The 11,239-nt window shown below is 52.9% G+C and overlaps 1 protein-coding gene and 1 long non-coding RNA gene across 2 annotated transcripts in view; one reads left to right on the forward strand and one right to left on the reverse strand.

Moving 5' to 3' along the window:
• Clstn3 (calsyntenin 3) overlaps window positions 1-9,250 on the reverse strand; it is a 33,407-nt gene extending 24,157 nt beyond the window's left edge. The window contains exons 1-8 of the mRNA XM_021636992.2: window positions 8,892-9,250; window positions 6,324-6,446; window positions 5,723-5,918; window positions 3,875-4,083; window positions 3,264-3,413; window positions 2,968-3,153; window positions 2,442-2,723; window positions 1,703-1,815 (exon numbers count right to left, since the gene is read on the reverse strand). Of these exons, the coding sequence (XP_021492667.1) occupies window positions 1,703-1,815; window positions 2,442-2,723; window positions 2,968-3,153; window positions 3,264-3,413; window positions 3,875-4,083; window positions 5,723-5,918; window positions 6,324-6,446; window positions 8,892-8,955 (1,323 nt within the window). The 5' untranslated portion in view covers window positions 8,956-9,250. The remainder of the gene's footprint in view (window positions 1-1,702; window positions 1,816-2,441; window positions 2,724-2,967; window positions 3,154-3,263; window positions 3,414-3,874; window positions 4,084-5,722; window positions 5,919-6,323; window positions 6,447-8,891) is intronic.
• Window positions 9,227-9,760, forward strand: LOC132654288 (uncharacterized). The gene is made up of 2 exons (XR_009591952.1): window positions 9,227-9,308; window positions 9,599-9,760. It is a non-coding gene; the product is annotated as an uncharacterized LOC132654288 (long non-coding RNA).
• The last annotated feature ends 1,479 nt before the right edge of the window (window positions 9,761-11,239 follow it).

Genomic DNA, 11,239 nt, shown 5'->3' on the forward strand with positions numbered 1-11,239 from the left:
AGGATTCCTGACAGTGGGAACCGGGGCTGTCTCTGACTTTTTTCCCGCCTTTGGGACCCTTTTCCTCCTGCTGGGTTGCCTTGCCCAGCCTTGAGGTGAGAGCATGTGCCTAGTCTTATTGTAGCTTGTTATGCTGTGTTTGGTTGAGGTCCCTAGGAGCCCTGCTCCTCTCTGAGGGGAAGTAAATGGGGTTGGATCAGAGGCAAAGGGGAGATGGGGGGAGGCTGGGGGGGCAGGGGAAACTGCAGTCAGGCTGTACTATGTGATGGAAGAATAAAGAAAAAGGGGGGGGGAAGGAAACCAGTAAACAAAACAACAAAAAGTGGACTGGAAACATGGCTCCATGGCAGAGCAAGGCCCTAAAGTCAATCTTCAGCATCCCAGGGAGAAGACAGAGAGGAGGGGGTAAGGAAGGGAAGAAGGGGGTGGAAGAGGGAGGCAATAACATGGGGAAAGACCCAGAAGCAGCAAATGGCAAACCTTCTCTCTAAACCCTCATTTACCTAGTCTGTAAGTTTTCCAGGCTGTTCCTTCTCTCCTATTTCCTGCACTTTCCTTTTTTCTGTTTATCAATCACGCCACCAGGGTTTACAGAGAAGGTAGAAGATGGAAACTCAAACAAGTTGGCCCTCAACTTGTCAACTTGGAAAATGAACAAACAGAATGTACTGGCCATCGTCACACAAACCTTCAGGCCCAGCACCCAGGAGGCAGGAGGATTGCAAGCCAAGGCCTAGCCTGGACTAGAGAGTAAAGACCACCTCAAAAATAAATAAATAAACTGCACCATGGAAGTATGGATTTAAGAAAGGATCTTAATTCTTTTCTCCATTTTTACACATCCTTCATAAGCTTGGACAAAATAGTGACGCTTACACGTACAGAGTGGTTTTAAATCTGTAAAGCCCTGTTGTATAATTTAATCATAAAACAACCTCGAGATATAGAATTATTTTTATTCTTGTTTAAAGGATAAAGCTTAGTTTGGCATGGTGACAGCACCTGCAATCCAGGTACTTGAGAAGTGGAGGCAGAAGGATCAGGAGTTCAAGGTCTTCCTCTGCTCTTTACCAAATTCAAGATCAGCCTGAGCTACAAAGAGACCTTGTCTTAAAAATTAATAATAATAAAATACTATAAAGTGAACATTACAAAATTTAAAAATATGAGCCAGGCAGTGGTGGCAGTAATCCCAGCACTCTGGGAGGCAGAGGCAGAGGCAGGTGGATCTCTGAGTTTGAGTCCAGCCTGGTCTACAAAGCAAGTCCAGGAAAGCCAAGGCTACACAGAGAAACCCTGTCTTAAAAAAAAATAAAATAAAATAAAATTTAATCCATACTGAAAACCAGCAGGCTTCCTAACCAACGCTGAGCCCTAAACTGTGAACTCCACCCCAGTGTCGCTTAGTTTCTTGAAGAATCAAGGACACATACTGTTATATGGGTTGTATATAAGAAAAAAAATGAAATAAAACAAGGGCCAAGATGGATGGCCAGGTTTAATAGACAGCTGCCCTTGCTTCCCTTCAGTCCATGAATGCTCCTCTAAGCAGGAAGCCTTGAGGGGACAAGACAACCTAAGCATGGATGAGGCTGGAAAGAGTGTGATCAAAACCAAAACAACCCCAGAAGCTCTGAAGCTGAAGCCCCCTCCCCTAAAAGTTCCATCCACCCAGCCCTCTCAGAGCTGGCCCCTGTCCCACCTGCTCCAGCTTCCAGAGAAACTTGACCGGACGTGCACTCTCGAGCAATGGCCAGTAGAGGAAGGCGATTCTGCAGCCATGGACCGTCAGGGAGTAGTGAGAGAAGCCATCCTCTAAAGGGCAGGAAGGGGACAGGAGTCAAGAAATCGGCTAGAAAAGGTTCAAAGGGACAGTGAAGAGGATGATTCCAGAGCCCTCATTTTCTCACTGCAGTACATGGAGATAGAGCCCATCAGCTCCCGGAGAAAGGGGGTGGGGAGTGGTGATGGAAGAGAAAGGATGCGTAAACCATCACCTTGTACAATGGTGACTTTCATGGGTGAAAAGCTGGGACAGGGATGCAGGGAGACTAACTTGGCAACTGCCAATGAGAAGGAAGGATAATGTCCTTTGGGCATCAGTCCTGCTGTATGCACCCAGAGCAGGAACATCTCAAAACATCATCTCAACAAGTCAGAGAATCCCGGCGATAGGAGAGCCAGCCCACGAACTGGGCATGACGGTGTTTGCCATTGTCGAAGCAATCTAGGCAGAGTGAGGAAGGAGGACCTCCTGAGCCCAGTTCAGGGCCAACCTAGGCAACATGGCAAGACTGTCTTTAAAAGCAGAAAACTGGCAAGTTACAAATTAAAAGAGGGGGAGAGACCTGTCAACAGTCCTCACTGGGTAGTGGCACGTGACAAATGCGGGACAAGACGACAGGGTCCCGCCTGGGGTCAGGGCCTCAAGGAGGGCTCACCATTCTGGACTGTGTTACACACAATGGTCTCCTCCTCCTTCTTCCCCTTGCTCGGGGTCACGCTATGCTTCATCCAGAAGGACAGGGTAAAGTGGTCACTGAGGCCATCCTGAGGCCCAGAGCCCAGCCCCGCTGGACCACCCAGGGGCACTTGCACAGCCTGGGTGCCATTGAACCAGTAGATGAGGCTGCTGTCCTGGCTGTAGTGAACGGAGAGGCCCGCTGTCCAGTTGGCATTGGGGCCGGGCATGGGCAACAAGTCCACCTCCCCCGTGGCAGCACCTGCAGAGACCCCGAGACGCACAAGAGTCAGAGCTGAGAAGCAGCAGATAAGGAGAAGGGGAAGGGACTGGGAAAGGGGAGACAAACGATGAACCCCCTCTTCGAGCCTTTCAAGGACAAGAGAAGGACAGCTCTCTTCTCTCATTAACTCGACCCATTCCCCAGCTCTTCATGGACCCCGGGACACAGACAGAGTGGGGGACGGTTGGGAAGGGACAGTCCTGGCAGGAGGGGGGACACGCACCGCAGAGCTTCCGCAGTGCCCTTTCTGAGTAGTTGTCTCTGTCGCAGCCCTTGGCCACGTGGCTAGTCTGCAGCTCGATGGTGGCCTGGATGTTCCACAGCGGTTCGTCACAGGTCTCCAGGCGGATGCCCGGGAACAGGGCCAAGCTGCCGGCTCCCGGGGCGTATTCGATCCTTTTGTTCCAGCCTGCGCAGGTGAGACAGGGAGACAGGCAGATGGCGAGGCGGCCCGTGCCGCCAGGGGCGCCGACCGCCTGCAGCTCCTAGAGAACCGCTCTGACCAAGCGCCTCCCTCACCTTGCCAGCTGGGCTTGCAGGTGGGCTTCACCTGGATCTCCACCTCAGCGTCATCCGCCGCCCGCTTCTTCCCGCAGTCGTACGCGGTCACCGTGAACTTGTAGAGCTTCTCGCCGCTGTACTGGAGCTTCTCGGTGTTCTCGATGTTGCCTGAGGTGGCAAACGGGAAGGCAGAGGGTCAGGGGCCCTAGAGCGGTGGTTCTCAGCCTTCCTGGCGCTGCGGCCCTTCAAGACAGGTCCTCCCCGCCATAAAACCATCTGCTGCTACTCCGTAGCTGGAAAGTTGCTACTGTTGTGATGAATCGTGGCGTAAGGGTCTGGTATGCCCCATAGCTGATAGGTGACACCCCGTGACAGGGCCATATGGGCTCTAAGGGGGTCGTGACCCACAGGTTGAGAACCAGTGCCCTAGAGGCAGACCAGGAAAGCATGGGAAGCCCAAGTGAGCGGGGCACTTAGCAGGAGAAAGTGGAAGGGAAATACCCGGGGTGAAAGGGCCTCGTATAGGGGCGAGCAGGAAAATGAGGTCTGAAGGGAGGGTCAGGAGTGGAGAGGGTGGTCCCTGGGCCCGTCATCTGGAGGGCTAGGATGCTGGGTAGATAAAGACTCACCATCATTGTCAATGAGGAAAGGCGTGTTGGGTGTGAGGATCTCGTAGTAGCAAATCTGGCTGTACTGAGGGGAGCAGTCCCCATCAATGGCCTCCACGCGTAAGATGCGATCATACAGCTTCCCCTCCGTCACCGCAGCCCGGTACAGACGCTCCACGAACACGGGGGCAAACTCATTCACGTCGTTGACCCGGACGTGAACTGTTGCCCTGCACTCGGAGGAATGGAATGGACGCGGAAGCGTTAGCCGGCAGCGAGCACCGAGCAAAAACGCAGTCAGGGATCCCGATTGGGAATGAGAGCAGATGCGAGCCAGTCTGCCCCGGAGACTGCCCCTCCCTGCTCCACCGGGCACCAGGCTGTGCTGGAGTCATAGCAGACGTAAAACCACACAAGGAAGAGGGCCGGAGGAAAGGGCCAGCAACGTGGGGAAAAAGAAACAAGCCCTGGAGAACATCAGAAGCCATTTTTGGTGCTTTTTGTCTGGAAGGCTGTGTAGAATGAGGAGGGAGAGGGTGAATTGGCTCAGCACACATCCAGTCCCTTTCCGCTGTCCCCTCTGTCTGTCCACCTGTTCCATAACACACACAGCCCTGAGCGTAATTGGCGAACCCTCATTAGGATGCCAAGGTGAGAGGAAAAGATAAAATAAATAAATAAATAAATAAATAAAATATATTTCCAAAGTTGGCAGGTCCCTGACTTGACAAAAATCAAATCTTACAGGGGAAATGAGAAAGACATAGACTAAGAGACAAGTTAAAACCAGCCATCAGGGAAGCGGCATTTGACCGGAAGTCAGAAGTTGTCTGATACACCTGAGTAGTTCACCTGTCAGTTGTGGCCTCTCCCCATTCACACACCTTCCCAGGCAAACAGAGCAAGGTCTGGGGCCTTCATTCTGTGCTCGCCTCCAGCCAAGAGCCAGACTCCCAGGCTCAGAGACAGGTCTTATCTCAAAATGAAAAACCAAGTCACAAGACCCTTCTAATTTCCGTCCGATGCCTCTGGGTGGCCCAGGGTTCCTTATTACTCCTCTTTCCCTCACTGTCAAGTGAGAAATTAGCAGGTAGCAGATGTAGGGGGTCTGAGACCCAATCCTCTTCCATGGTATAACATCCCTGACCCCTTCCTGGCCCCTCCAAGCTGTGTGTGTGTGTGTGTCCCAAGCCTGATGTGTGCTATGTGCTGCACTTGGGAAAGGTCAGGCTGTGTGTGAAATGTCTCTTCCTTGTTGTTTGTCTCCCCGTCACCATAATGCCCAGGTGCTGTGCAGCAGGTATGAAGCACACACTTTTTATACAAAACCATCTCCCACAGCAGTCCCAGCAGCACCTCTGTCTTGTAGACAAGGAGAAGCAAATGCAGAAGGGCTTAAGTACATTGTTCAAGACGGTAAGAGGCAAAGCGGGATAAGATACCACTGAACTCTCCTGTATGCGTGTGACCTTGACCAGAGGTCCCTAAGCTCTGTGAATAGCAGGGGTGGGATGACATTTAGTCAGTATGGCCAGGGACTAAGAGAGCCCTATGTTTATGCTAAAACAAACGATAATAAGTTGACACAGGAGAAAGAATAAAGTGGGCATTATTATTCATTAATGGTAGTAACTTTGGGGCTGAAGACATAGCTCACGGATAGAGTGCTTCCCTGGCACAGGAGAGGTGAGGGGTTTCATCCCCAGGTTGGAATTGGTCTAGCCTCTGCTAGCAAGCAGCCGAAGTAACTGAACTTGCTTCTGAGCATCATAGTCTTATCTTACAAAAGAGAGCCCTATTTCTGAGAGACCATTGTTGGAGCAAGGAGAAGGGTCCCATAACAACAGGCAAGGGGGAGGCCTTCCTCACTTGTGAGACTTCTTGGTATTGGTGCCGTCAGGCCCCTCGCCGCAGTCGTAAGCCTGGATGGTAAAGGTGTGCTCCTTCTGGGCCTCACAGTCCACAGGCTCCTTGGCCCGGATCAGGCCTTCCCCTGTTGCCTTGTCCAGGATCACAGCCTCAAACGGGACCCCAGATCCATGGAGTCGGAAACCGCAGATCTCACCTGGCAAGGCGGGAAGAGAGAAAGTGAGGGTTCACATGACCCAGGGCATGTTCTTCCAGCCCTCAGCCTCCCCGTTGAGTGGTCCATGCCCAGCTGCACATCTCCTCCCGACCTCTAGGCCCTTCTCTTGATGACCTGAAGTATCAGCGATCCCCAGCTTCCCCAGCAATGTGCTCAGAGCCGGCAGGTCTAAGGCCAGCAAACTCTAATAATGTTTAACCCCTAGCTGATCAGCTTTGACATCCTTTGCGCCATCTTCATTCTTCAGTGAAGTCCATTCCCCTTCTAACTCTCCCTTCCCCTCTTTCTGAGGCTTTTCCCAGGCCTATGCCCCACTTTCCTATTGATCCCACTACAAGGACCCCCCCATCCCTCTTTTTGTCTTCTGCCTCCCCACCCAATTACCTGCGTAGCGCAGCGGGGCATCCTTATCCAGGGCAAAGAGTGGTGGATTCAACAGGACAGTGTTGTCATTCTCCATGACAATGCCCTGGTACTCGGCCTCGATCCAAGGCTTGTGCTTGTTGGCTGGCCCCACCCCAGGGAGAAGAGAGAGAGCACTTATGAGCTGAACCTCCACTCCCAGGATGCAATCCGTGTTAAGCCTACACCCAATAGCAGCAACCTTTCCATGTCTCGACACCTTGCAAGAGGGAGAAGGATGAGGTACAGAAGGAGTCAGGGTCTCTGTGGGAGGGCACAGCCTTCTCCTACAACTAGATGGACAGTTTTCATGACAACTACCTTCCTGTGGGGAAGGGGTAACTGTTTGCCCCTGGGGGATCATGGTTAGGGATAAAATAATCTCCTATAAGGTCTGGTTTTTTTGTCTTAGAAAATGGTGACTGGGGACTTGGGAAACAATGGTGAGCCCTCAGAAAGGACAGAGGTGAATGAAGGGAGGGCTAAAATTAGGGAAAGAGTAGACCAGTCTCCTGAGAGCTTAGAGGTTTATCCTGCCCCCTACTGAATTTCAACCCATCACTCTTATACTGCTTCAGTTAGGGCCCAGACTTCAGGCCACTCTCCCAGAAAAGGAGAAAGGAAAGGAGAGGAGTATATAGGACAGGAGGAGGGGGACAGAGAGGGGTAGGGATAAAACAGAGAAACCAATGCCATGGCTGGACCCAGCAGAGCTCACATCCTAAGGGATTACGGAGCTGGCCTAGAAACACAGCGAATCCCCTCCTTACTTCCCATCCCCGCACCCAAGAGAATACAGTGATAACTAGAACATTTCCAGGTCCTCTCATGACCTCCACACCCCACACTCCTTGAACTCTTTTTTTTTTAACATGTATTTACTTTATATATATGAACACTGTTTCCATGCACAGCAGAAGAGGGAATCAGATTCCACTGCAGATGGTTGAAAACAAGCCACCATTTGGTTGCTGAGAATCGAACTCGGGACCTCTGCAAGAACGGCCATCTTAACATCTGAGCCATCTCTCCAGCCCCACTCCTTGAACTTTCACTGACTGAATCCTAATTTTGTCTACCCCACATCACCCTTTCTCCCACCAGACTCTGCTCAAGTATGGTCTCTTCCCCAAGACCAATTTCCCTCAAGATCTTGAGAGGTTATAGGGAGCACATATGCCTCTTCCGTCTCCTCCCTAGACCCAACCTCCACCACTTGGTCTACCTAATTCCATATGCCTACCCATGCTTCCAAAACCAGAGAGGGAGGGGAAGATGGATCATCAGAGGGAAACTGAGTCACCAGAGGGTAGACTCTCACCCCAGTATCTCATGACAAGCAAGATATTCTAATTTCTGTCCACACCTCTAACCACAGCGCAACAAATCTGCAGGCCTCCCCATTTCATGATAATGGCCACTGTAACCTCCTTCCCTAATGGCCAAAGAGACAGCCTCAAGATGGTGTATGGGAGCCAAGCAGGGAGTGACAAGAGCAAGGAGGAGTATCCTGAGGTAGGAGCTCCAACCAGACATAGGAGACAGCAGACAGAAGAGCTGAGGGCACCAGGGGCAGAGCCAGGCACCCTGCAGCCCTTGTCTCCGTGGCCCTTGAGCCCTTCTCCTCACCCCCCCTCCTATGGCTGCCTGCTGTGCTGTGTCCATTCTTCCCTTCTTTGCTCCCTGGCTTTTCCTTAGCTCCCCCCTCCCCCACTTCTCACCTTTCCTCCTGGTTTTCCTCCCTCCTTCTTCTTATTCCCTTCCCACTCCTCGGCTCCCTTTCCTCCTCAGATTCCCTTCCTACCTCTTTTCCTGGAGCGCCCCACTCCCCTTTCTGCCCTTTCTTCCGCCTTTCTCCTTCCCCTCTGCCTACCTGAACCCTCTGGCCCCCTGGCCCCACCCTCCCCTTCCCTCTGACAATCTCACCCAGCTGGATTTATCTGCTGTCTGCCAGAGAGGGCAGCTGTGGTAACCCACAACCCAGTGGATGCAGGCAGAAGGCTATGGATACCGAGGGACACGGGGAAAAAAAAATTTAGAAAAAATAAAAAATTAAAAAAAAAAAAAATACGTGCTCGGAATTGCTGAGCTGCGGGTGCACAGTTTCTCCCCAGAAAGGGATGAGGACAACCAGATGGATCTGTCACACACCCTTAGTGTACGCGCACACCCAGTGAAAGCGAAGCCAAGGGAATGTCACCCTGGGTGGGGGGGGAGGCAAGTCCCTTTGAGACAGGAGGCAGCTACCAGTATGGAGGAGTTGGGGGAGGGGGCAGAGAGACCCCAGGTGGGGACGGAGAGCAAATACAAGCAGGATGCCGGGCAACGAGCAGAGCTGGACCGGAGAGGAGGAGGTGGCCCTTGGAAGTGAGATGGGTGATGGGACCATATCTGAGGAGAGGCTGGAGAGGGGGTGGTCAGAAAGGAAAGGACACCTGTCAAGAGCCAGAAAGCCTCAGCATCTCCTTCCCTCCGTACCCCCATATAGCTTTCCCTGACGCTCCAGTTCAGAGCCCACCTCCCCCCCCCCCCCATCCCCGTCTATCTCACCTTTGTTGCCAGAGCTGAGCTGCAGCAGAGAGGCCAGCAAGAGGGACAGCAGCAGCAGGGTCATGGTGCGCTGTAAAGCACTCCAGGCCAGGCGTTCTTGTCCCCAGGGAGCCTCGAGCCTGCTAAAGCCACTTTGGAGAAGGACTGCAGAGAGTCTACAAGGAGGGGAGGGCGGCGGGACAAGATCAGAAAGCAGCCTGCTGCCCACGCTGGTCCATACGGCAGACGCGTGCAGACCCGCTGTGTGGCTGAGACCAGAGACTTTGCAGCAGCTTCTCTTCGGTCTCCAGCCTAGCGTCCTCACTCTCGCTCTCTCGCTCTCACTCCCACCCCATCCCCGCTACTGCAGGATGACGTCAGCACAGCCCGGCAAGGATTGATGGGGCCACTGGCCAATTGGAAGACTGGGGGCGCCAGGTGCTGCAAAGGGGGGTAGGGAACCAATGCGACTGGGGAGCAGGGGCGGGAGGCTGTGGTAGGGCTTTTTTCCCCTGGGCTGCAGTTTGGGGGAGCGGAGGAACTGCGGGGGCTAGAGAGGAAGCTGGAAAGCCGTGGGGGTGGGAGGGGAGTTTAGAAGAAAAGAGGGACATCGGAAGACCTAGCTGAGAGCCCGGAGGTGGGGTGACACAGAGACGTCAACAGACTTGAGGGTGGCCGAGAGAGGCAGCGTCACCCACCTCCAATTCTGCATTAACCTCTTTTTACAGGCCATTCCGCCAGCTAATCCCCGCTGCGTGCTTTCTTGAAACCGGGAGGCGAAACCTTGAGTATGAAATTCTAGCATTTCAGTTCCAACCCGGGAGCCCTGTGGGAACCGGAGGAGAACCAGCAGGAAAAAAAAAAAAAAAAAGATGACAAGGGCCCCGAAATGAAGAAAAGAGAGGTCTCCCTGCACCCCTTTCTGCACACGCTCCTATAGGGCAAGCAGCTCACCAGCCTCTGGAACGTTAAACCCTCTCTTTCCTGCTGCTTCCAGTCCCTGATTTCCCAGTAATGGAACTGCCCCACAGCTTGTAAAGCCAAAGAACGTTGGCCAGTTCAGGAGACAGGAGGGCAGCTGCTGGGTGGATAAAACCATGATTTCAGTACCTCCCAAGCCTTTATGCTGTGTCTTGGTAAGGGCCAAGAGGTGATGATATCCAGGACTCAGAAATGAGAGGGAAAGCCTGGGTCCCAGACCAAAGAATATAAAATTCTCAGCCCTCCCTTGCCTTCTCTGTCTCTGTCTCTGTCTGTCTCTGTCTCTCTTTCCAAGACAGGGTTTTTCTTGGCTGTCCTGGACTGGCTGGCCTTGAAACTTGACACTCACTGAGCCTCAATTGTTCTTCCCTCTTCCTCCATCCTACAGGCTCTAGAAGACTAACAACACCAGTTTAAGGCCCCAGTTCAGCCAACGGTGAGGGAGCTGGGAAGGCCTGGAGTAAGGCCTTTCTTAAACGTGGCTGCTGGCTGAGGGCTGTTCTCATCTATTCCCCTCCCACCTCCAAACGACCCCTTCCCTCTCCCTTTCTCCTCAGTCTAAGAACAAAGCTAGAAGTCAGCACCCTTCTCACCAGCCACAGCAGCTCCCAGCAGGAGCCTGTCCCTCAGGGTTCCCAGACCTGCCAGAAATGGCATGAAGGCCAAAACTGACACTCAGAAAGTTCAAGTTCTGAATGACTGACAGCTCTAAGGTCATTCCACAGAAAAAGCTGGAGCCAGGCAAGACTTTGCCAGGTGCCTCTCTCTCCTTCAGGCTGCAGACACCAGACCGGAACTCATCTTTGGGGCCATCGGAGTGGCAAGACCTTTCACTGCAGCAAGGTCCCAGCCCTATTAAAGCCCTGGTTGGTGGGTCCTTCCCACACTACCTGTGGGGGCTGATCTGGAGTCTGAGCCCCCTCTTCCGGACAGCACCGCTGGCTCTGATGTCTTTTCCTGTCTATGCTGAGAACAATGCCTCCCAACCCGTCCCGAAAGAACTTGGAGAGCTACCCGGTGGTCCTAAGTGATGGACAACCTCACTCTTCAAACCCTCCGGACTCCCCTTTCTCCCACTCCCTTTCTCCTCCAGGTCTTGCTAGAGGGAGAAGCCAGGCACCCAACACCCAGCCTGGTGGCTTAGCATCTATTTCCCTCCAGGGCACTGCCCCTCCCAGCCTGGGCAGGGCTACTGCAGGCTGCCCCCACAGACAGCAGTGTGGCTCTGAGAAAGGTGGCTGGGGGGGAATGAGAGGAGCACCCACCCGCAGAACAACACCTTGGTGAAATTTCTTCAAGTAGTTTCTTCCAGAAGTATTTTATGGGACATGAGTTGGAAATGGAGTTTGAGGAGGATGTAAGGATCATGGATGAGAATGCCAGCTACT

The sequence above is a fragment of the Meriones unguiculatus genome, chromosome 5 (genome assembly GCF_030254825.1).
Source record: "Meriones unguiculatus strain TT.TT164.6M chromosome 5, Bangor_MerUng_6.1, whole genome shotgun sequence".
Lineage (NCBI taxonomy): Eukaryota > Metazoa > Chordata > Mammalia > Rodentia > Muridae > Meriones > Meriones unguiculatus.